Source organism: Globicephala melas, chromosome 3 (genome assembly GCF_963455315.2).
Source record: "Globicephala melas chromosome 3, mGloMel1.2, whole genome shotgun sequence".
Lineage (NCBI taxonomy): Eukaryota > Metazoa > Chordata > Mammalia > Artiodactyla > Delphinidae > Globicephala > Globicephala melas.
In genome coordinates, this window is record NC_083316.1 from 27,702,066 (window position 1) to 27,728,930 (window position 26,865).

Genomic DNA, 26,865 nt, shown 5'->3' on the forward strand with positions numbered 1-26,865 from the left:
AAAACAATTTATTATTTCTTTTTTTAATATATTTATTTATTTTTTTGGCTGCATTGGGTCTTCATTGCTGCGCACGGGCTTTCTCTAGTTGTGGCGAGTGGGGGCTACTCTTCTTTGCTGTGCGTGGGCTTCTCGTTGTGGTGGCTTCTCTTGTTGTGGAACACAGGCTCTAGGTGCACGGGCTTCAGTAGTTGTGGCACATGGGCTCAGTAGTTGTGGCTCGCAGGCCCTAGAGTGCAGGCTCAGTAGTTGTGGCACACGGGCTTAGTTGCTCCATGGCATGTGGGATCTTCCTGGACCAGGGCTCGAACCTGTGTCCCCTGCATTGGCAGGCAGATTCTTAAGCACTGCACCACTAGGGAAGTCCCTATTATTTCTTTTAACTGGGAAATTTTAAATTCTATTTGATTGAAACTGTCACATGAATTTTTTTCAAGCAACCTAATCATAGAAAAGAATCCTGGAGCATAGTGGGCCAGAACAAGTACTTTAGTCACACAGACCCTTGACACCTTTAACAACGTGAACTTGGGTAAGTCACTTAACCTCTCCAAGCCTCAGTTTTCTTGTCTGTGAAATGGGGATGATAAGAGTGCCTACTCATAAGACAGCTATGAGTCTTAAGTAAGAGATACCCTCAAGTGGTTAGTATGGCTCCTGGCCCCTAGGAGGTACTTAAAACACTGATCACTAGCTACTCTGAGGGGAACTGACCACCGGCTTTGGGTGAATTAGACTCAGCCAGTGAAAGTGGCTATGGCACCCTGAGTCCTTACATTCCAAACGCATGCCTACGGGGCCATGCTTTGTGCAAGTCCAGCTGGCTTTGTGGTTGGCCAAAAGAACCTGTGTTAGCTGGAGTTTCCTGAGAATCATCGTCAATGCCATTTCATAAACCATCTTTCCACACGTCGTCAAGGAGATGCGTCAGTGAGACACAGCTGCTACCCGCCCCCGTAACAGAGGCCAGCACTTACTGAGCCCTTCATCCTCTCCAACTCATGCAGACACTGAGCCAAGCGAGGACCATGTGCATTTTACAGATAAAAACAATGAGGCTCAGAGAGCTTCAGAAATTTGCCCAAGATGACAGAGAGGCTCAGAGCCAAGGTTTCACACCCACATCCATGTGATGTCAAAACCCAGACTCTCCCACCACCATCAACACACACACACACACACACACACACACACACACACACACACACTCAGCTCTTAGCATCAAGTTTCCTCTGAAGATGGCCTGAGCAGTCAGGGAGGGACGCAGCCCCTGAGCAGGGGTCAAGTCGTCAGAGGTGGTAGAGAGGCCCCAGTTTCCTCCTTTCTCTCCTCCACTCTATAACCAAGGGATGTGTTCCCTGCCTCTCCTCCTGGTAACCGGAGATCAACACCCCTGTCTCTCAAGTGAAGTCATCACTCTGCCACCCTGGAGGAAAGCTGCCTCCACAGGCAAAGGGGGACATGCCCTCAGGTGCTGCCTGACATGGTCCAAGTGCTCCTGGGTCAGAGTGGGGGACACAGCCTTGCAAAGCCGCCCTCAGGAAACACAGCCAAGGATGGAGGCCCAGATCCCCGAGGGAGAAGCAGCAGCATCGAGAAACCTCAGCTGACCAAGAGAACTTTACGCTTCTCTTGACTTTAACCAGCTTGAGACTTAGTCACCATGTTTTTGAATAACAATTACAAACTTTAAAAATTATAACGACAGCAGCTAACATGTAGCACATATTCAATTCACCGTGCTAAAACATATATAGCTTTTAAAATTCCCTACAACCACCCTATCCCTAGGGTGATTTTTATGAGCCCAGTTTCCTGATAGTGATTCATGACGACAAAGTATGCGTGCTTACGTCCAAGGTCGGTGAGGAAGTGGGACCCTGCTCCAAAAAATGAAACCCCCCAGAGGCCTGACAGGAAGGGTGCTGGTGCCAAAGCGGGGGAAGAGGGCTAGAAGGGCACTTCCTTGGAAGAAAGAGCGGCCGGGGTGTCCGGTCAGGGCTGGAGACACATCCTAGAGCCTGGCTGGAGGAGGACCCGTGGGTCACCCTGATGGGGTCTGCGACCCTCAGCACCCAATTTCTAGACCGGTATCTGAATTCCTCCAGGGCATACCTTGCTGTAAGGTACCTTGATGAGTTCTAATAAAATCTCAGGGCTCTAGTAAGTTCTCTTGATTTTCAGCTGACCTCAGATCTAATAAAAAGTTTTTAGTAACCATAAGTGTGAAAGAACCACTAATATGCATTGAGCATTTACTTTAATATGTTGAACATGCTTAGCTCTTTTAATCCTTACAAAAACACTTCCTGATAAAGAAAGCCAGGCCCACTGCGGTTAAATAATCTGCCCCAGGTCCTCTTTTTTTAAGGAGTAAATCGGTGAACTCATGAAGGACGGCACTTACGGTCTCCATCAGTGGTTCTCAAAACTTAAGCCTGCATCAGAATCGTCCAGAGGACCAGTTAGAACACAGATGCTGGGCTCGACCCTCAGAGTTTCTGATTCAGTAAATCTGGGGTGAGGCCTGAGGATGTGAATTTCCAACAAGCTCCAGGGTGATGTTGATGCTGCTGGATCCAGGAACCACTCTTTGAGAACTAATGGCCTTGATGAGGAGTCAGCAAATTTTTTTTTGAAAGAGCCAGTAAATAAATGCTTTAGGCTTTGACGATCAAGGGGCAAAATCAAGGGTATGATATGAGAACTCATGCAACCATTTTAAATGTAACCATCTAAAACTGTAAAATCTATTCTTAGCTTTCAGGCCACATTTGACCTGTGGTCTAGACTCTAGACTAATTCCTGGTCTTGGTCCCTCCGTGCCCCACCCTACACCTGTTTTCTTCTTAAGGTCCCCGCAGATTAATGTCCTTGTCAGGAAAGTGAACCTTAGCTTCCAGTGACTGAGAGGCCAGCTGGTATCCAGCGCAGGCCACACAGTGGCAGTGATGGGGTGGCAATGCCACTGAGTATAGGAAACCTGTTCTGGAGCTGACCCCAAGCCTCTGGCACTCAGGGGCACCCTGGTCACTGTGGACTGGGAACGTTCCATGTTGATGTTTGGAATCTGATCATTTGTTTGATTTTTCTGGGGCTAGTTCTAGTTCACGAAAAGTGCTGTATTTAGTGTTGTTTTTTGGGGAATAGAGGATTTCTTACAGCTTTTTAAAAACCGTAATGATGATAACAAAGACACCCCAATTAATGTAATCTGCTTTGAAAGCATACCACTCTTTGCATATTTTAGATAACCCCAAAGCGGAAGATCCGGTACTAAGGTTTTTCCATATTTGTCAGGAGTTATCCATGTTCTGAATTTTTGTGTCCATGAGCTTCCAATTTTTCAAGCACCCACTTTTGTCCCTGGAGATTACAAACAGGGAAAGAAAGCATAAGGCCCCTGCAGAGAAGCACTTCTCCATTACCCACCCACCCCCGGAAGTTCACAAAATGGGTGGTGCAGAGAAGACATTCCAATAACGATGCTCAGCTACTGATGGGTTTTCCAATGAAAACCTTGAGGAGCCCTTCACCCCCACATGATCAGAGACGTGTTAACAATCTCTGAACTCATTCCAATTAGAGAGAACATGACTCAGAACAGGTCCCTCTGCTGAGCTCTGCTGGGGAATAACAAAGTAAGTGGTACCACTTTTCCTGACATGCCTGGAGAGTTCTGCAAAATGGAAAAATCCAGCTTTAAAGTCCTCCAGCAAGGTCTCAATGGGCGGTCAGCATCTTCCCTACAAGTTCAGTCTCCGTGCAGGTTTGAATGCTTTCTCACTGTGAAAGCATACTGTATCCTGTTCCATGGCATGAAGCTAAAAAGCTGATGTCACCACCAACTGCCAATGCATGCCCCTCGACTTCCCCAGAAAGAGTCAGATTAAGGGAATGACAAGGGGGAGAAAAGGGAGAGTGCATTAAGTACTGCATTCCAGTCCCCACACTCTCTTGGCTACTAGTCACAATCCCGTGGCACTCGTTCTCCGTGTTTTGCAGTCTTTTACAAATGGGCGCCCAACGTGGGAAGCAGAGTGATGTAATAAGAAGACCCCTGTAAGATCAGAGGAACTGCGTTCTCCAGGATGACTGTCTCACAGGTGGTGACATTCCCCATCCTTAATTAAGGTCCACAATCCCTTATCCAAAACTTTCGGGGCCAGATGTGTGTTGGAACTCAGGATTTTTGCAATTATAAAAGTAATCTGGAAAGTAGAAGGGTGGTTGCCAGGGGCTGCGGGTAGAGGAAATAGGGAGCCGATGTTTAATGGGGATAGAGTTTCAGTTTTGCAAGATGAAAAGAGTTCTAGAAATTGTTCACACAATCATATGATGTACATAACATTTCTGGACCGCATGCTTAAAAATCGTTAAGATGTTAGATTTAATGTTTTGTGTATTTTGCCACAATTTTATTAAAAAACAATTAGGATCATATTCTCTATATTACTGAACATCCCTAGCAAGGTCTAGGGTGGTACCCCGAAATCAAACACATTGATACGTCTGCAACAAAATGCACAACTAGTCTCACTAAGATAAATGAAAATCATACAGCCTCATATCAATTCAGGTAATATTTTGCCACAAAGTAAGTTTACTGAATATTCACTGAGAGACTTTTGGTTTTCAGCAGTCTCCGGAATTTGGAATTGCAGCTCAGGAACTGCGAGCCTGTAGCTCCCACTAACCCCACCCTACGCCACCTCAGTATGAAATGTTCATTATCCACAGTTTACAGATGAGAAAATAGAAACAGGATGCAACAGGAGTAAAATAGCCACTGGGCAAAGGTCGGTCAGCTTGTGGAAACGCAAACTTGCCTAGTTCAACTGCTGAGGCTTCACCCTGACCCCAGGCTAACGGGGACACAGATATGGTCAATGAAACACGGAATCCTAAAGAAGTCCCTTGAAACTCAAAGAAGATCCCAGAGAATCCATCCCAATATGGTGCTAGTGGAAGGTGTGTGAGACGGAGCCATTGCGTTTTGACACTGACCTCTCCCCTTGGAAGGCCACGACCCGCACTCTTACCAAACTCATGTCACTCCTGGAGCCAGAAACATGAGCAGGACAAACCACTACTCAGTCCCTGGGGACTGTCCTTTGATCTTTTGTTTCTCAGGCCTGAAGCTCTGATCAGTGAGCTTTTGCTTCCCTTCTCCCCAACACTAATCGCCCACTTTTGATTGAAGCTGCTCCCCAGAAGTAGAAGGTGTGCACATTGAAAGTGTCTTTGATTCTCTCAATCTGGCACATCTCCTGCGTATTCCTAGGAGAAATGAGGCCAAGAGAGCTCTGAAGCCTGACAGAGCTTACGAGAGAAAAGCTTCTGGCTCTCGTTGCTCACATCCGAGGTCAGCCCTGTCCCTTGGTTAGGGACGCGTCATAACCACAGATATTGTATCGACCGATCTTCGTAGCAGATTTGCATTGACATCTGTCTGTCTTCTGCACATCAACGTGGGCACCATGGGAGTCACTGCGGGGCAGGCTTCGCATCAGGGCGCTGAACTGGCTGAGGAAGGACAGTCCTCAATGTCTCAGTGCATGCTGGCCCCATTGGGAGAAAGCACCAAAGGGCTAGGGTTTGGGGTTCCAGAGCAGCTGATGAGAGGGGCTGACTCGTGACTAAATGTTTCCTGAGGGTGGAGTGGGGAGGAACTGGCCTCACGGACCATGATCCTTTTGCCCCTTTCTGCGCGCTTCAGCAGCTGCAATCCCCCGGGAGATGCAGCCGCCGTGCGGGGTGCTGCTGGCAGAGTTGACACTGGCACTATTCCTCGCATGGTTTCTCAGCAAGGGAAGCCTTTTTTTCTGAGGAGTTTGAACACTCCCTCCTCAGTTAAATTAAACAAAGAACTCCTATGTTGACGAGAGAATACGTTGGGCTTTTCAGGGTGGAATATTTAACGATAATGGAAAGAACGTCCATAAAACCCTGAGTCATCACAGCTGAGCAAGCTGTCTTTGCCTCCTGGGGCCAAAATGTGTGATGGATGTGTTTAAACACATCTACACACAACACACACACACACACACACAAACACACACACCCCACTCAGGCTGAATGTAGCTAAAACGTGAGGTTCTGAACTTAGAATAACAGGCCCACTGTACTTGACATCACTTAAATATATATGGTACTCTCTAACTAAGCACCACATTTCAAGAGAAATGTGTGTGTGCGCGCGTGTGTATGTGTGTGTGCATGCGCAAACGCACCCTAGAGCCATGCCTGGGTAAGTAGACCCTCTAATCTTGCTAACATTCATGCCCTCACCTCTCTCCTCTCCCAGGTATTAGATCTTGGGTCCAGAGTCGGTCTGGACTGCCCCTCCTTCCCTTTGATACACTGACTCATGAGGATGGACCAGAAACATCCACTAACTCAGGACCCTGGAGTTCTGTGGCCCCAGCTTAAGGCCTCCAAAATGCTGGTCCTGGCTGGCTTTCCTGGGTCAGGGGAAGGGTGAAGGGAGGGAAGGGTGAAACCTGTGCTTCTGTTCCAGGTGTGGCGGTTTGGGATGGGGCAAGGGTGTAAAGGGGTAGAAAGCTCTCAAGGAGAGAGCACTTGGGAACCAGGCCCTAGGGATACCTAAGAGATGGGTCAAGATCTTCAACATTTGAAGATGCTCAACATCGCTACTTATTAGAGAAATGCAAATCAAAACTACAACGAGGTGCCACCTCACACTGGTCAGAATGGCCATCGTTAAAAAGTCTACAAATAACAAATGCTGGAGAGGGTGTGGAGAAAAGGGGACCCTCCTACACTGTTGGTGGGAATGTAAGTTGGTGCAGCCACAGTGGAAAACAGTATGGAGGTTCCTCAAAAAACTAAAAACAGAACTACCATATAATCCAGCAATCCCACTCCCGGGCATATAACTGAGCAAAACTGTAATTCAAAAAGATGCATTCACCCCTATGTTCATAGAAGCATGGTTTACAGTAGCCAAGACATGGAAACAAGCTAAATGTCCATCGACAGTGAATCGACAGTGAATAAAGAAGATGTGGTACATATATACAATGGAATATTACTCAGCCACAAAAAAAGAATGAAATAATGCCATTTGCAGCAACATGGATGAACCTAGAGATTATCATACTAAGTGAAGTAAGTCAGAAAGACAAAGAAAAATACCAATGATATCACTTATATGTGAAATCTAAAGTATGACACAAATGAACCTATCTATGAAACGGACTCACAGACATAAAGAACAAACTTGTGGTTGACAAGGGGGGTGGGGGGAGGGAGGTATTGGGAGTTTGGTGTTAGAAGATGCAAACTATTATATACAGAATGGATAAACAAGGTCCTACTGTAGAGCACAGGGAACTATATTAAATATCCTGTGATAAACCATAATGGAATAGAATATAAAAAAGGATGTATGTATGTATAACTGAATCATTTTGCTGTACAGCAGAAATAAATACAACATTGTAAATCAACTATACTTCAATAAAATATATAAATATATATATGAGAAGAAAGATCTTTGCTGTTTAAGTGGGAGACGCCAGTGTGTACAAACCCTCATGTCATGTTAAACCACACTGGTATGAATGAAGAATGTCAACAATGCTTTGTTTCTAGATACTGCAGGATAGAAACAGCAACATACTCATAACATATGAGAGTTAAAAGAATCTGCTAAGATCTTCCACAACCCCTTCATCTTACTGATAAGCAAACGGAAGCTGGGGTTCCTGTAACTTATCTAAGTTACAGGACGACAGAGGTGGCATAGAACATGGTTCTCCCAATTTCCAGTCCATTTCTCTCTAAATTCTACTGTGAAAAGAGAAAAATGTAAAACTCGTTTGCCTGTATATGAGCAAAACTAAAAATAATGATGCGCAATGATTGCTTTCTACCTCTGGCTAATTATAAGTAATCTCCACTAATATGTGTCAGATTCACTTTATTTCTGCTTTGCAAATAGGTTCATCTGTACCATTTTTCTAGTGGCGATCATTTTGCAATATATACAAACGTCAGATCATTATGTTGTACACCGGAAACTAAATGTTATATGTCAGTTATATCTCAATAAAAAATAAAGTGGGGGGGAAATATGCATCAGATTCACTTTAATCTTTTGCAAGCAAAGCAATTTTCAACCCAGGGCCAGCCACATGATTTGCAGAGTGCATCGCAAAATGAAAACACAGGGCCCTGGCCAGGGGCAGGGACCTCAATCTTTCCTTCCCACAGCCCACCACCCGAACCCACAGCAGATGGGCGACCACCAAGGAACTGCCAACACCACCCCTGGATATGTTCAGTACCTGAACGGGACAGGGATGAGCAGTCCCCTTCCTAGCCACCTGCCGCATGCCAGCTTGGGGTGGGGAGGACTGCTGTCGCCTCACCTCAAGACACTGTGGGATGCACACTCCAACCTGAACTTCCGAGTGTGTGCCCAAGCTCCCACTGGGGGGCAGAGGGCAGCTATGGAACACAGGCCTCCACCCTCACCCAGGTGCAACCTAATCACTGCCCTGGCAGGGTCACAGTGAAAGTGGTGTCTGAGTGCAAAGCAGGAGGCCAGAAGGGACTGGGCACAAAGGGGCAAGAAAGTGGCCGAGAACCCATCCTAGGAAGGCAGGGAGGTGGCAAGAGTCATCTGTAAGAGCAGAGGCTCCAGGCCCACAGCACTGGCTCCATCATCCTATCAGACTTCACTTACGAGGCACAAATTCGAAGAGAAAACCATTAAGAATTTCAAGATGGCAGACTTCTTCTGAGTATGGCCCTGTGAGGCTACTCTAGTCACCATGAAGCTAGCCCTGACTGAACTTTACTGTTGTGTGTACAATCCTCTGTTGCTCAGACAGCTAACTAACTGCTCAAAAGCAGCCTGAAAGAACTAGAGGATCACTGTGCAGGTACCCTAACAAATAGACACTGTATTAACCTGCTAGGGCCACCAGAGCAAAAAAGTACCACAGGTTGAGGAGCTAAAACAACAGAAAGCTATTTCTTCACAATTCTGGAGGCTTGAAATCCAAGATCAAGGTATTATCAGGGTGGGTTTCTCCTAAGGCCTCTCTCTTTGGCTTGTAGCTGGCTGTCTTCTCCCTGTGTCTTCACATGGTCTTCCCTCTGTGTCTGTCTATGTCCAAATTTCCTCTTGTTTTTCCTCATACTGGATTAGGGCCCACCTTAATGGCCTTATTTGAATTTAATTTCCTCTTTAAAGGTCCTATCTCCAAATACAGTCACATTCTGAGGTATCAAGAGTTAGAACTTCAACATATGAGTTTGCGGGGGACACAATCAATCGATAACAGACACCATTCCTCAAATGCTGGATACTCTATAGAGGTGATCTCAGGGAAAACAGCTCCCTAAGAACCTATATGCAGTCTATGGCTTCTCTCAGGGAGGCCTTCTCTAAGCCTCCTGATCAATCAAGTTCCTCTTGTAGACACTCTTATAGCCACAATGCTTGTGCACACTAATTTTAGAATTTTTAAATTCTCCTCTCAGGAGATTATAAATTTGTGAGGGCAGGACCCAACTTAGAATGTTCAGAGCTTTGTCCCTTAGTATTTGGTCCCTAGGAAGCACCAAATTAAAATTTTCTGAAGGAAGGAAGGCCAACCAATGACACACAAACCAATGGAATTAAACTGGAACCTTCTAATCTTTGGCTTCTTGGCCCAGGAAACAGCCTGGGAATCCACTTCTTGGGCTTTTGGAGGAGAGGATTTAGAACATAAAGTGTATTGATAATTTCCTCAAGTATTTAATTTCAAATCTAACAAGTAAACGTCCTTCCCCATAAAGAAACAAGTTTGTGGTTATTTAATGAGACTTCCAGCTGCTGCACAGAAATGGGACAGTGCGGGGGGGTAGGAATGCTTGTTTTCCCAAACATTGGCATTAATCAAGCTGTGGGAAGAACATACAGTTAACATTAATTGCTTCCAAAAGAACACATTTGCCTTGCCTCAGTGACTCAGAGCACTCCTGGAATGCTGAGACACACTAGCTGAGGTAAGATGGGTGTCCTGCTCACACCTGCAGGACCCCACTGCAAATACACATCATGCACTCATTCAATGGACAAACATTTATCAAACAAATGAATATTATGCATCAGACCCTGGCCTTAGGATTCAAGTGTCCCTGACACTTGGGCTGCAAAGATGAGTCTCGTGGTGAAAATAGAATACAAGTTTAACAGAACAATCATGAATGAAGCTATGATTCATTTGTTTATTTACTCATTCATTCAACATTTACCAGGTGCTTACTATAAAAGGCTCTGTCCAAGACAGCGGGGATATAGTAGAGTTCAAAAGTGAGGAAGGGTTTGCGCTGGTGGAGCTTACATTCTTGTTGGGGAGAGATGGATAATAAACCAATAAATGAATAAAGAGATAAAATAACATCAGAGGATGACAAGTGCTATGAAAATAACTAAAGCAGGAGAAATGGTTTACAAAGTGACAGAGAGAAAGCTATATAACTTAGTGGTCAAGGAAGACTTCTTTGATTGGGTGATTTTGAGCAGAGACCTGAAGAGCATGAGAGAATGAGCCATGAAAAAATCTTGGGGAGGTGTATTCCAGGCTGAGGGAACAATAAGTGCAAAGGCCCTGGGATGAGCCCACATCCAGGAATGCCTAGGAGGCAGAGAAGGAGGGGACAGTGGCAGGAAGGAAGGTAGAAGGCAACCAGGGACCACATCAAGATGCAGAGTGAGCTCAGGAAAGGAGCACATCAGCCCTACATGGGGGTGGGGGGGAACCTCACAAGGAGGTAGCATTTGAAATGAGACTGAAAGGATGCCAGTAATTTGCCTAGTGGACCAGCTGAGAACTTGTCTTCCCACTCTCCACAGGAAGCTGAAAACCACGTGTGCTCTAGGTTCAGAGACCAGCAGTCGGAGTGCTAACGTGGCTGCAGATGACTGACCTGGTTCTCTCTGACGCACTCATCTTCCAAGGCATCTGCTCTTCTTTACTCTACTAAGAGAACACACCTGTTCCTCCCTAGCTGATGGGTCTCTCAGGCCCCCATCTCTACATTCCTGCCTGGACCAATATTATGTTCACCATTGCATCCCCAGTTCTAGAACAGTGTCTGGCACAAGGTAGGAGCTTGTTGAGTAGATAAATGTCACTTGTTTTTTCTTATTTATCCATCCATCCATCCACCCATTCTTCTTCTTTTTTCCAAAACGAGAATTCAAAGTAGCTGTCTTCAGCTACATCCTCAGGCCACATCTTTGTCTTACATATTCCTGTTCGACTGCGAGGTATCAGAGTAGCCACTAAATTCCTTCAGGAAGGCATGGATATTCTCAGGGCTTAAACTGGCTCCACTGAGGTAAAATGTAAGTATCCAATAAGCTGCCAAATTCAGCACAGATGGTCAATAAGTTCTGTCTACAAGAGACCCACTTCAGACCTAGGGACACATACAGACTGAAAGTGAGGGGATGGAAAAGATATTCCATGCAAATGGAAGTCACAAGGAAGCTGGAGTAGCAATTCTCATATCAGACAAAATAGACTTTAAAATAAAGACTATTACAAGAGACAAAGAAGGACACTACATAATGATCAAGGGATCGATCCAAGAAGAAGACATAATAATTGTAAATATTTATGCACCTAACATAGAAGCACCTCAATGCATAAGGCAAATACTAACAGCCATAAAAGGGGAAATTGACAGTAACACAATCATAGTAGGGGACTTTAACACCCCACTTTCACCAATGGACAGATCATCCAAAATGAAAATAAATAAGGAAACACAAGCTTTAAATGATACATTAAACAAGATGGACTTAGTTGATATTTATAGGACATTCCATCCAAAAACAACAGAATACACATTCTTCTCAAGTGCTCATGGAACACTCTCCAGGATAGATCATATCTTGGGTCACAAATCAAGCCTAAATTTAAGAAAATTGAAATCGTATCAAGTATCTTTTCCGACCACAATGCTATGAGACTAGATATCAATTACAGGAAAAGATCTGTAAAAAATACAAACACATGGAGGCTAAACAATACACTGCTTAATAACCAAGTGATCGTTGAAGAAATCAAAGAGGAAATCAAAAAATACCTAGAAACAAATGACAATGGAGACACGACGACCCAAAACCTATGGGATGCAGCAAAAGCAGTTCTAAGAGGGAATTTTATAGCAATACAATCCTACCTTAAGAAACAGGAAACATCTCAAATAAACAACCTAACCTTGCACCTAAAGCAATTAGAGAAAGAAGAACAAAAAAACCCCAAAGTTAGCAGAAGGAAGGAAATCATAAAGATCAGATCAGAAATAAATGAAAAAGAAATAAAGGAAACAATAACAAAGATCAATAAAACTAAAAGCTGGTTCTTTGAGAAGATAAACAAAATCAATACTTAGAAGTTCAACATTTTTAAGTTCCTACCCTGGCCAGAAACTCTGCCAGATCTTGGGGACAAACCTGTGAATGAGCAGATGTGATTCTTATCCTTGTTGATCTTATTGCCTAGCAAATGACACTGACAGATGTTCATTATATGATAAAGCCTGTGGCAGAGGAAGCAACTGGTGATAATAGTCACAGGAGAGGCACCTAATGCAGATGGAGGGGCAGTCTAGAAGGTTTTCTAAAGGAAGTCATGTGTGAGTCCTAGAGAAAAACAGAAGAGAGTCAGTAAAGCATTGGGGAGAAAATGTTTCAGAAGAAGGAACATAAGGGCAAGGGCTGGAGGCAGCTTCTTTGAGGAATAAACACTAGTTCAGGATGGCAAGGCTATATTTGGAGTTATAAGAGATGAAACTGGAGAAAAAGGCAAAAGTCACACAGAGAAGGAGATCCTAAAACTTACTAAACAGCTGGGTCTTTATTCTGAGGGTACACTGGAAAGCTTTCAGCATGGGAGAAAGATGAGCTGATTTATGTATTAGAAATGTTTCTCCGATTTATAATGGATGAGATCAAGGGCAGGGAGACTTTGCAGTAATTCAAGTGAGAGGTTATGACGTTGAAGGGAGACATATTTAGAAAACTATTTAGGTGGCAGAAATGACAAGACTTGGTAATGTGGGTTGATTGAAGACACGAATAAAAGAAGAAAACCCAGGAGTTTGTTTGCCACACAGATCTTTGAAGCTAGAGACTGAGTCATCCATTTTTTAGGGACAGTATCACTGTCCAGTAAGGGCCACTGATGGCTCCAGTGGTGAGAAGACCAGAGTGGGATGGAGCGATGAGACCACTGCCTCAGTCTCTGCAGGCAGCAGGAGGAAGCCAGAGGTTGGTCAGAACAGGATAGACCTCCTCTCGTCCCCACCCAAGGCACACGGAAGCACAAGGATGACCAAGGGCAAAGCCAGGAGCCACTACTCATCAAGATACCTCACGTGTTTCCCTACAGAGTTGTAGGAAGTGAAGTAGAGTTTAATAGCTAACAACTCACATAACATCTCTTCAAACTTAAAACTTTCTGCCCTATAAGGGAATCATCTTTTAGTTGAAACTGATTCTTTGCTCATACTGATCTAAATCCCCTTCCCAGCCTAGCATGCACTCCCCAGTGTTCTCTGCCTTTCCAGATTCTACCCAAACTTTGGTGCAGTCCCAGCCACTCTGACAGCACATGCTCAGCACAGAGCACTGTAGGAGGTAAAATGAGCAGATGTCATGTTTCCTAGGGAAGCTGTTTCCTGTTTGGGGAGCGGGAATGTATGTACCTGAAATGAGTCAAAAATTGTCAAGTGCTGGGAAAATGCAAAGAAAGGAATTACCGTGGTGAGGTCTGGCTAATGGATAAAGGCTTTTGACTGGATAAATGAGTATCTCATTGCCACAAAGCAACTGTGCTGAGATGTCAGTGCTCTGAGTTCCTGTAGTCTTGGTCTTGGATTTTACTAAGCAAACAAAACTCACTGGGTTACCATTTTATCTTCCCATACATTCACACATGAAGTATTTTCCCAAATTCTCTCCAAAAGTTTTCTCATTCCTCTCACTAGTAAAAGCTTGAAGCACTTTGCCAATCCTCCTACCAGTCCTGAAAGCAGGTAATTAAAAATAACATGACCCTTCACTAAAAGAAAAAATTAAAAGTACAGAACAACAATTAAAATATTAACTACCTCATAGCAAGGAATAGCATGGATCACTGTAGAGTAGCTATAATCATGAGGAAATCAGGTAATCAAGAAATTCAAGATAAGTCTCAGGCAGGTTGTACCAAGAAACTTTGCTCTTAGCCAAGGAAAACTAACAGTGCATTTTAGACTCAACATGGAGTATGGTGCTTGCTTAGATCTTCAACTCACCCAATTTCCATTAAATCGGAACAAAACTATACACAATACCTTCCCAACACGATGTCGGATTAGTGATCTGATATGCTAATTCTAATGAGGGATTGTTAATGTTATTATAATAATTAATATTTGTGCAGGCCACTTAAAAAGCAACTCAAAGATTTCCAAATGACTTAGGTAAGAAATCCACCCAGGACTTCAATAGGGTAGACAAGATATTCCGAAAAACTCTCCCAGTATTAAGCCCCTAACAAAGCTTACAGCATTAAGAAAGGGGGTAAGTCCTTAGAGGTCAAAAATCAAAAAAAGAAAAATACAAAGAAAGGAGAGAAACTCAGAGAGAAAAGTAAAAGATGCAGTGTGATGATCTTTTTTTATGTGTCAAGTCGGCTAGGCTACAGTCCCAGTTATTCAACCAAACATTAACCTGGGTGCAGCTGTGAAGCCATTTTGTAGCTGTAATGGAAGTCCATAATTGGTTGACTTTAAGATTATTCTTGATAATCTAGTAGTCCTGGTTTAATCAGTTAAAAGACCTTAAAAACAGAGCTGAGACTTCCTAGATGAAGAAATTCTGCCCATGGACGCTGCTTCAGCCTGTGCCTGAAAGCTGCAGCCCGCCCTTCCTGACAGCCTGCCCACTGATTTTAGATTTGCCTAGCCAGCCTCCACTATCATGTAAACCAATTTCTTGCAATAATTCTCTTAATATCTACTTCCTACTGGTTCTGCTTCTCTGGCTAACCCCGATTGATGCATGAGGCTCACTGCTGATCTGGGGCAACTGCTGCTCCCTACTTCTGCTCTGGAGAAAAGAGGCAAGTTTAGGACTCACATAGGTGAAAAGTCAGATTAGGATCCACTAAGTGAAAATGTGAACCAGAAAACAAAGAACCAAGTAAGCAAACCTAAACTTGGCTCTCGGGGCTTCAACTCTGGGTACAGGGTAGAAAACTGTTCATGGAGAATCTATAGCCACAAGCCATAGATTTGGGACCCAGCTCCACCATGGAACATGTGTAACTTCAACACTGAGCATAAAGAGATATCACTTCATATTCACCAGACTGGCAAAATTTATAAGTGAGAATATCAAGTATTAGACAGAATATGGAACAATAGGAACTATTAGAGTCACTGCTCTTGAACAACTTTGGAAAGCAATTTTGCATCATCTGGTAAGGTCATAGATGTATATATCCTATGAGATAATGATTTCATTCCACTACTAGGTATACGCCCTAGAAAACCCTGTGAATCTGTGTTCTAAAAAACATGTACAAGATGGTCTGTGCAGCATAATGTATAATAGCCCCAAACTGGAAGCAGTTCAGATCCACTCACAGGAGACTAGTCCAAGTGGAAGAGTCACATAATGGCCTATCTACAACAGAGAAAATGAATGAATTACAGCTACATGTCCTGGCCCAATACATATATTAAAATTTCATTTCTTTTCATGGTCTTATCACATATTTTAAAGATAAAACCTGGACCAGGGCTTCCCTCATGGCACAGTGGTTGAGAGTCCGCCTGCCTATGCAGGGGACACGGGTTTGTGCCCCGGTCCGGGAAGATCCCACATGCCGCGGAGCGGCTAGGCCCGTGAGCCATGGCCGCTGAGCCTGTGCGTCCGGAGCCTGTGCTCCGCAACGGGTGAGGCCACAACAGTGAGAGGCCCGCGTACAAAAAAAAAAAAAAAACCTGGACCAGATCCCTACTTACCCACATCCTATATCCAGGCTGTCAACTCTTCAGACCAAGATTTATATCCTATTCACAACTGTACCCACAGAACTTAGGAGAGCACAAGACGTAAAGAAGATGCCCAACAGATACTTGTTGAATGAATGAATAAATTTTGAACACAGAAACGCATGCCAAACCTAGGGGCAGGACAGGAATAAAGACGCAGACGTAGAGAATGGACTTGAGGACACGGGGAAGGGGAAGCGGAAGCTGGGACAAAGTGAGAGAGTGGCACGGACATATATACACTACCAAATGTAAAACAGATAGCTAGTGGGAAGCAGCCGCATAGCACAGGGAGATCAACTCGGTGCTTTGTGACCACCTAGAGGGGTGGGATAGGGAGGGTGTGAGGGAGATGCAAGAGGGAGGAGATATGGGGATACATGTGTATGTATAGCTGATTCACTTTGTTATAAAGCAGAAACTAACACACCATTATAAAGCAATTATACCCCAATAAAGATGTTAAAAAAAAAAAAAAAGAAAGAAAAAAATGCATGCCAGGAAACAGACCCTGTGTTTCTAGCCTAGTGTCCTGATGCACGAAATCCCAAACCCTGATTTTACCTACCTGGACCCCTTTCTGCCATAGATGACCCTGCAACTGTTGTCATCTGACCTATCTGACTCCCCTTCCCCAGGTTCCAAAAACCATACTTCCCCCGGATACTTCCATCTAAGAGCCACTCAAGTCCCAGTGTGATACATTGCCACCAAAAACCCTAAGAGAAGGGAGCTTGTCAATGTCAATAAAATGAGGTTTTGAAATGTGCTCTAGATTTAATTCCGGCAAGTTGTATTTTCCCATGATTTAACATGGATTCCAGAAAGTTGGAGTAAACAAAGACTTTGACAGGGCTCGGCAAATACAAGGTTCAGAACAGCAAACAAAACTGGTTAAGAAATTCTAGTTCAAATTGATCAAATCGATAACAAAATAGTATCACATTAAAGTTCTGGGGGAAAAAAAAGGAGTTAATTACATTGGGCCATATTGAAAAGGGACTTATTATGAAATTCCTGAGTACCTTTCTATTTGGGAAATAAACATAAGTGAAGGGACACATTTTGGGGAAAGTAATTGATATACTTTCTCTCCTGAAGTACTAGAGTACTTTTAAAGTACATCTTTTTTTCAATACCAAGGGTGTTCCTGTTTTGAACATTATGAAGAAGGAATGTTTTATACAAGGAAAGGTGGTCTTTCTCGATACAATCACAGTAATTCAATCTGGTAGCACTGACTTCCCTAAGCACGAGGTGTACCTTAACGTGGGCTAATGACATGCCTAGTGTTGGTGAATTTCATCCCCTCTGCAGGGTAACATAGTACAAGAACAGTGCAATTACCTGTTTCGGGGAGACCAAGCACATTTCAGTATACCAAGATTTTTAAATTCCAAATGTCAAGTATACTTTAAGAATAATCACAAGCACATTAGCTTATTCTGCAATCTCTAGCTGTCATTTTAGTATTGAGTCACAATTATTGTTTTAGGGAGGGAGATCGTCACAAAGAACTGACACTTCCTTAACATCTAGAAATCACACATTTCTTTTTTCTGTTATGTTATGTGGACCGGATGCCAGCGCACTCTAGATTCATCTATGTGGCTACAAGTCACTCTTCATTTCATTTCAATGATTTACTGATTTTCCACTTTGCACCTAACACTATGTTACATACTGTTTGGGAAGGGAGTTCCTACTCTAATGGGGCTTTCCAGATAGTTGATAAAACAAGATTTACATTCAAGGAAGACTTAAAGAATAAACACGACAGAGTATAAAGCCCGAGGTGTAATAGAACCTTGACTTAGGAGCTCGGTTATATTCTGAACACCAACTGCCTCGATGCTTTTGAAAATTCACTCCCTCCTCTGAGCCACAGTTGCTTCTTTGGCGAGAGAAAGAGGCTACATTAGGCACTCTCAAAGGTCCTTCTGACAAAGCTGTTCACTTCTGACATTCTGGGTTTTAAAGAAGTCTAAGGGAGTATCTTTTAGAAGATGTGTGTGGAGAAACTCACAATGCAAAGATTGTTCCAAGGTGGGATTAATCAGAGAAGGTTTCGGAGTAGTGGTGGGTCTTAAGGTTGGCCTAGAAGCACAATGATGAAGTGGTACTGCAAGCACTATAACTGTGGTATTGCGTGTGACCTACTGGGGGCATCACATTTGTAAACCTCATTCTTTTCCTATTCATCTCTTCTGCCTTTATGACTAAACGCATGCCATTCTCAACACATTATTACTCAACTCTACCTCAACAGGGGAGTTATAAAGGAGAGAATGGGTTCAAGTGGGTGGATGAGGAACAGCCTAACTCATTTCACAGAGCAGCCATGCCTACAGGAGCAATTACCCAGCCAAATTCACTCACGGTCCTAGTAACTCCCTCCGCCATATTCATTACCTAGTGATCTAAAAACTATCAAATCACACATACAAAGTGTCATCCATCACCCAAGATTAATAAGAATTGGGCAATTATTAATAGGAATTGGGCAATTATTCCAACTATTCCAATCCTTCCAGATGATCGGATTGGTGACAGAGTCCTAAAAATTCACACTGAAACTAAATTATCTGGAATGGTACATCAATCAATCGGACCGACCAGATGATGTGTCTCTTCTCTTGGTGCTTTCTGGAAGGAGATTTAGATAGTAAGTTATCTAATTTAGGTCAGAGTTCCAATAGCTTATTAAAGTTAAGGAATTTAAGCAGCTGTCCATTTTTGTATACAGAAAATATAGACTCAAAAGTTTCTTATTGCTAGCATATACTCTGCTAAGATTACAGAAGAAACTCCCAGGAAAGTTACCATCTATCTTAGGGTCTGGATGATGTCTGCAGAGAAATTACTCCTCCCCTTGTCCTTTCTTTCTCCTACTTGGCAAAGCTCAAGTTCTGAGTCCTCTGAAACCCTTATCAGAATCTACTATCCCTAATTCCTTCCTCATCTATTTTCCCTTTGAGGTCCACGGTTTCTAAATCCTTGAGACACATAAATAATATTATGGATTCCTTTTGGTAACTGTCTCCCTAGTCCACTATTTTTTTTTCCTCTGAAGAAAGGAGAAACTAAATAATATTTTTTAAAAGTCCCAATTTCCAGTGGCCCTTTATGCATTACTATTACCTCCTACATATTAAAGAGAATATGGGCGTCGCAAGGAAATAACTTGGGTCAGTTTAGCTCTGAAAACTACCTGAAACTCTTTAGTACAAGGCAGAGAGGAGCAGTTCAGATCATTCCCAAGACACGGGGGCAGATAACATACTTTGTAGCAGACTACAAACAAAACGCAGCCAAAAGAACCTTAGCTGGATTCATCATTTGATAACGTGTTGGTATTTTCTCAGTTTCTCTTCACACATCATTATCAGCATCATCAAATATTTAAATCTGCTTTCCATATGCAGATATGAAAAGCTGTCTAGTGATATTCCATGCTAATGTATTATAACATTGCTGATACTGCAAAGCATCGTTTGTAATTTAAACTATTTTCCTCCAAGGGATTCAGAAGAAGCTTAAAAAAAAAATTACCATTATGAATACCATATAAATATCATCAACTAATGTGGCAAGGATGTAAGAGATACCTTTTTCCTTTCCCGTTAAGAATACAGAGACTTGAGTACAGAGAAGTGAAGGGTACAAGGGTACATATTTTCTGGCCACAGAATGGGGAAGAGGTAACAGATTTGAAGAAAAGCAGGTCTCATTGTAAAAAAAAAACCAATAATAGAACAGAACAAATTCCTCCATCCGGTGAGGAGATTAAGTCACAGTACCCTTTAATCCGCAGGTTGGCTCCTTCATCTCTGGGACGCCCGGCCTCTGCCTCCTGTACATGACATGTGGGTGGTACACTCCCTCAGCCAGCAGATGATTTTTGACAGGCTCAATGAAAAAGTCTCCATGTGGCAGATGGAAAAATCCAGTCTGTAAATACATGCAGTACAAAGGTTTTATTTGAATCAATTCTTTACCGAGGCAAAGAAAATTAGTAAAGTGAAAATTATATAGATTATGATGAGCCCTGAAACTCGTAAGACTGGTGCTTTCATCGTCTGCCATGTGATCTCGCAGAAGAGCTACACGTAAATAATTTAGTGAAATGTCTTCATAGTCATAGTTATTAAATGTTTTGGGGTCATGATCCCTTGAGACGCTAATGGAAAAAGTGTATATATACACACATATCCAAAGGTAGCATACAATTTTTCAGGTTCGTGGATTCCCTCCACCCCTATAACTCATTGCTGGATATCCATGAATCTTAAATTAGTGCTTCCCGGTTGCCCTGTTATGGAACTGGTACTTATAATCCGTATTTCACTGACAACTTTTGGGAACGTTTACCTGTAAGTGAGCAGCGGTTTGACTTGAAGTGTGTAATGCCATTCTGCTCTCAAGGAAACAAAGAAATATAATACTAATTTCCTGATCTGAGTCTGAGTTTCCAAGAGTCTAAAGAGGGCACTCTCATTTCACAGATACGGGAATCAGCCATAAGTTGGAGAATGCTGGGCAATGAGTAACTCTTTTTGGAGGTCAGGTCTAGAAGCGGTATAGCCAACAACTCTGTTTCCTCTTTGGGAAAATTTCCTAGTGCCCATTTAAGATGTTTAGAAATTGCTTTGCCAATGATCTCCTAGGATGGACTTAGCTCTCAGGATGTGAATTCTATATTGATGAAAAAGAGGGCTTGCCCTCGACGCCCCCCTTGCAGCTTCCTCTTGAGGTGACCAAGAGCTCAGACTCTGGAATTAACCCAGGTTCACATCCCAGCTCCTCCACTTTTTAGTTCTGTGATTTGGGACAAATGACTTGCTCAGGTTAAGCCTTCTCAAATGAAAAATGGGGATAACCAAGGGATGCTGTGAAGATTAAATGAGTTAATACCCGTGAAGCTCCTAGAAAAGGGCGTGGCCCATAGTCTTATCTGTTATTAGACTCTTGCCAGATCTCAGATTTTACGTCTTTTCATTGTCTTAGGGTCTCCGGAGTCAATATAGCAGTTCAATGAATATTAAGTTTGCAAAAATAAACCTGGAAAGTTTGAGGTTAGGAAAAATATGAACGGGTCCCAAAGTTCAAGGTCCCTCACCACATGTCAGCAAGCTGGGGATGCTCTGCTACACAGACGAGTCTGAAGATGGGGTGAGCGGGGTCAGGAGGCAACAGGGGCTCTGTGAAGGGAGACGCTCTCTGTTGAACAGGCTTTGACTTGGGGGTCTTTCCAAAACGTTTGCTGCACTGTACCAGTAATACAACCAGATCTAAACAGAAACCTCACAATTGGCTTCCTACTTTGATTACTGACCTTAGCGTATCTTTGATAACAGGGAGAACAGAAAAAAAGGAACACTTTACTGAAAGTCATACGAAGAGCTGTGTGACCTTGAATGGGTCACCCAACCTGTAAAATGTGGATGATGCCTACCACCTCATAGGGCTGTTAGGAGAAGCAAACGAGCTGAAGCTTAGCCGACTGCCATGCGAACTCTTTACAAATGCAGGGTGGTATTATTTTAACTACCAACCCCAGAAGCGGTTATATCTGACTTCAAATTTGCTGGCATTTCTTAGGAGACATGACATTGTTTTTCCTCAGCCTCTTTCTTTGAGGAAAAGCCTCTGGGACAGGAAGCACTGACAAGGTCCAGACTACAATAAACTAGCTGGAAACAGACTTATGCAGGACTGAGACTGGGTTCTATTTCTACTCTGAGACAAAGACCAGGGACACAAAGAGATGGTGCTCCTATTGCTAATGAAGCTCATTTGTTCCATGGAAACAAAATAGAAGGCAAGGACTCCTCGGGGACAGCTGGTGTGGGGTCCCTTTGTGCAACTGTCATCAAACTAATACTAAAGTCCTTGAAGACAAAAAATAACATCAACAAGAAGGATATATTGGTATTTCTCCAGCCTCAAATTCTGGCCCCAGGTGGTGCAGAAGAAACAGATGGGGCACCAGTTGAGAACATAATAACTGTTTTATGGGCAATATGAATGAGGGTGTCTGAAAGCCAAACAAGCATTTTCTTAAAGGCTTCCTTCCATTTCCGTTCCTGCACAAGGCCAGATTTGCCAGTGTGTACCTGGAAATCACGTGTACAGCCTAAATATTCCTCAGAAGCTGGATGGAGACTTAGGAGAACTGGAGGGGAAACAGAATATCTGCTCATATGCAAGCGGGGCTGTTGGCCCCAGCACCCCGGAGAAGGGAAGGGACAGGATGGGGGATGAAGGGACATCGCTGGTTCAGAGAGAGTGAGGCGGGAAGATTTCCCAGCTGAGCTGCACACCTCCCCTCTTCCCCAACATATAAACACAGAGCTTTGTACATCTGGTACCCAAATGGCCATGGGTCACTGGTCTCTTCTCATCTAACAGAGCCAGGTCATGCTCTGGTTAGAGCATACACTGGTTTTCTTTCCACCGGAAGGAAGGACTGGCTCCACTCTCTCCCTGAAGCTAACTGCCCCAGAGAACCACCTTCTTTCACTGCCAGCTCTGGATCTGGACCAAAGAAGCCACTCTTCATTCCAGTCTTCTCGACAAACTGCTCACCTCTTATATCTTTGAAGGAGAATGAGAATGGACTTGAGGACAAGGTATCCAATTCACTGGGGGCTTGAACAGGTTCCCGGAAGAACCAGAGCGGGATGAGCCCCAGGCAGAAGCTCAAAGCGGACAAGTTTGCCCTTTTACCTCCGTCATCTCCTCTTCCTCCTGTCAGTATCCAGTATCCCAGCACACTGCTAACTGTCCTTTGGAAATAAACTCACCTCCTTGTTTTAACTAAGTTATAAATATCTGTGAATGCTTCCTGAGGCTCTCTTCTAAGAATTGTTTTAAATAAGCTGTATTGTGAAGCATTATAAACATACAGAAAGATATGCAAGTTATAATTGTAAAGTCCCATAAATCTTTCATAGAGGGCACACCTAAATGCAGAAACAGAACATTCCCAGCAGCCAAGAAACTTCCTGTTTCTCTTCCAAGTCAATATCATCCCCAAGGGTAATCTTACTCTGATTTCTAACACTAATACATTTGTTTTAAACCTATCCTTAATTCTTTACAGGAAGCATTACTTGATATAAAAAAAAATAATGTCTTCTAGTTCGTTTCGAGTGTTAGGGACTGGCCAATGGGAGAAATTTAAGGCAGGGGGATTTCTCAAGGTCCATTAAGCCGGACTCTTCATACTGCTTCCTACCAGTCCTAACCAGTGGGGATGAGACAAAGGACTGAGCTACCTTAGCATGAGTCATTTGGCATTGAACCTCTACTGCTCTCTGCTAAGGAAGGAGGGGGAAGAAGCTTAAGAATCTTTAGTACCAATTAATTTTTCCTAGTGGGAAACTGGTAGTGTCTTACAAGCAATTTGTGAATAGAATGTTCTAGAATTGCAAAGCCCAGAGACCTTGAAGAGTCACCTAACCTATGCTGTCATGCCTTCAGGTTTTACCACAGGTGAAAACGGCAGACCAAAGAATAAAAACAATGGTATTGTAAAAGACATAGGGGGAATTTATCAAAGCCAGCACTCAGGGCCCTGTGTTGCACAACTCAAGGGGGTGCTCTGCACACAGAAAAAACTGTGAGTGGCGCCCCCTGGAGGTGTGCAGTGGAACATTGTCACTAAAACTCATCAACCGGTCCTGGAAAGAAATTCCTTTTTCACTTGAAAATTTCAGAAGTTAACAAATCAATTTGTTTCTTCCCACGGTGATGAAGACATATGATGTGGAGCCTGTGCTCCACACAGGAGAGGCCACAACAGTGAGAGGCCTGAGTACCGCAAAAAAAAAAAAAAAGAAAATGGGGATTTTTGCTTGCAGCATCATAGGAAATGTACAAGGTAAACTCCTTTATCTTTTTTACCTATGAAACCTTCAGTAAAACAAACACTGTTCTCTAATACTTTTTTGGTGTGTGTGACTAGAAATGCTGTATCCTCCCTCAAAGGTGGCACAGGGAGAGAAAGAGAATCACTGAAGCAATACATATGAGGAATCTCTTTAAGTAGAGGGTAAAATCGTCTACTTGAGGCAAGTAGGACAGGCATCTGGGAAACTGCTCTGAAGAATGGGAGAAGGCACCAACCTTTGACAGAGCCCAGTTGAAGCCTCAGCTGAGATCGTGAGCCACTGAAAGGCAAGTCAAAGGAGATGACAGACGAGGCAAATGCAGAAGAGGTTGTGGTCAGAAAGGGGAATATTAAAGTTTAAGCATTCAGAGTTTGTAAGGCAAGCCTGGTGTGGTAGCATGAATATGGCCCCCAAAGATGTCCAATCCTAATCCCTGGAACCTGTGCATAGGTTGCTTTACACGGTAAAGGGGACTTTGCAGATGTAATTAAGTTAAGGATTTTGAGATGAGGAGATTGTTGACTCAGTGTAATCAGCAGAGTCCTCTAAGAGGGAGGCAAGAGGATCAGAATGAGTAGTAGAAGAGGTAATGACAGAAACAAGAGGCTGTAATGAGACAAGGAAGAGGCCACAAGCCAAGGAAAACAGGCAGCCTCTCGAAACTGAAAAAGGTGAGAAAACAGATTGCCCTGAAGCCTCCAGAAGAAATGTGACCCTAATGACACTCATGACACTCTGAATGACCTTCAGGACTGTAAGAGGATAAATCTGTGTTGTTTTAAGCCACTGCATTTCTAGTAATTTGTTACAGCAGCCTTAGGAAAGTCATACACCTGGTGAGTGGTCATAGGAATAGGTCACCAAAGGGAACCCAATCAAAGAATTCTAGGGAAGGGAAGTCAAGAAGGTGAAGGGTCCATGAGGTTAAGGTGTTCACCTTGATCCGCAGTTAAAAATACATTTCACATTGTGACCCCAGTATATAGCCAAAACATTTCAGGAGGCAATGCTTCCTTCTTTTGCTATGTAGAAGGCATTCTGACATATTCCATTCTGTGTTATTCAATTTAAATTATGGTTCTAACACACTAAATTGATTTCACATCCATGTAAGTGGATTACAATCTGCAGATTCAAAAACACCAATGTGGTGGTGGACTTTTACTGCTAAATCTGGATCTGAGTTCTTATCTTGGATCTATACTTTCTTCCTGTGTGACCTTGGTCAAGTAGTTGATTGATGAGTCTCCGGCTGTTCATATGAGAAATGGGGATTGCCTACTTGCTAAAGCTGTTAAGAAGAACAAATAAACTGTTGTGAGGAAGCACCTATTACAATGGCTGGTGTGTAGCATTCATTCAAAAATAGTGGCTTCTTATAAAATTAGAGAATCTTATCCTAAGACTCTTTGAGGGTCAATTTTTCAGCAGATACTGGAATTGTCTCCTCACCTCCACTCATCCACATCATAAACGCTCTTCTAACGAGGAGACAGACTTCTCAAGGCATCTGCTATTGCTAAAATAATTATTAGAACTCTTTTCCCTTTATGGTGTTAAAAGTCTGTGTGCCTATAACTCCCACTCATCATCTTAGTTCTGCCTTGTGGAGCTATACCAGATATGTCTAATATCTTTTATACATAATATCTACTTAAGTATATTGGATAACATTTATCATGTGCCACTAAGACTTCTCTTTTCAGCCTAAATATTTTCATTTCCTTCAATCATTTTTCATTTCTTATTGTGCTAATCCTTTAGCAGTCTGGTTAATCGCCCTGACTACAGCTTGTCAATATTTCTCTAAAAATGACACCAGAATTGGGCATTGAGAGCCTAGCACTCCAATGCCATCAACTTTGGAGAAAAGAAATAGTGGGAAAAGTATTTTTTTTCCCTTCACAATAATCAAATTCTTCAGGGAAGAAATTGGTAAGGCAAAAATTTGGTCTAATAAGGACTTACTTCTTTTACTAGGGCTTAACGAAATGATCTATTTTCTCCATGTTGTTACATGGAGTCCAGGAAATGGGCTTCAGAATTGGGGAAAATACATAGTGACAACACTGAAGACAGAATGTCTCAGTACTCCCTGAAGTTTAATGATTTTTTTCTTAAACAACACCCTGAATTGACCAGACATCTTCTTCATTAGAGTTCGATTTCCCTGCCATTCTGAACATTCTTTCAGCATCCAAGTGGAGATGGTCGGTAAACAGTTCATGGCAGTGCTGCTTGGGATATGAACAGACCACACCAAAACTAGCCCTCTGCAAACAGTTCCAATCTCTCTACAAAATGGGCTGGCAGTGTCTGGATGTTATTGCAGGGAAAAAGTTGGACTAAGAGTACATGTGATGTTTTTTTCTTTTCCCAACTTTTTATTTAGAAAAATTTCAGAAGTACAAAACCCCTCAAAGAACGGTATAATCAACATCCATATGTCCCCACTTGGATTAAAAAATATTAATATCCTGCCACTTCTGAAATATATATGCTGCACTATTTGAAGGTAACTTGCAGACACTGTGGCAATTCAGCCTTAAGTACTTTATCAAGCCTGTCCTAAGAAGCGGGCACTCTCCTATGTAACCACAGTTCCATTACCTCACCTAAGAATTAATAATCATTCTACAACATAATCCTAATTTAATTCCATGTTCCAATTTCCCATATTGTCCCCCAAAACATCTTTTAGAGCTATTCATTGTTTCTTTCTTTGTTAGTAATCTAGAACTAATCAAGTTAATACAATGCAGTTTGGTTGTTTTATAATAAATTATTATTTTTTTAAACCTCTGGAACGTACCATTTTATTGGTATATGTTAGACACACTCTTGGATCAAGAGTTTTAGGTTGGACTTTTAAATTAAAATCCACTGAAACATA

General features: G+C 42.8%; 1 protein-coding gene across 1 annotated transcript in view; it reads right to left on the minus strand.

The window, feature by feature from the left end:
- Positions 1–26,865, minus strand: part of ADAMTS12 (ADAM metallopeptidase with thrombospondin type 1 motif 12) — a 388,903-nt gene that overhangs the window by 228,604 nt on the left and 133,434 nt on the right. Inside the window, exon 3 of the mRNA XM_060295700.1 lies at positions 19,878–20,028. Coding sequence (XP_060151683.1) covers positions 19,878–20,028 — 151 coding nt within the window. The remainder of the gene's footprint in view (positions 1–19,877; positions 20,029–26,865) is intronic.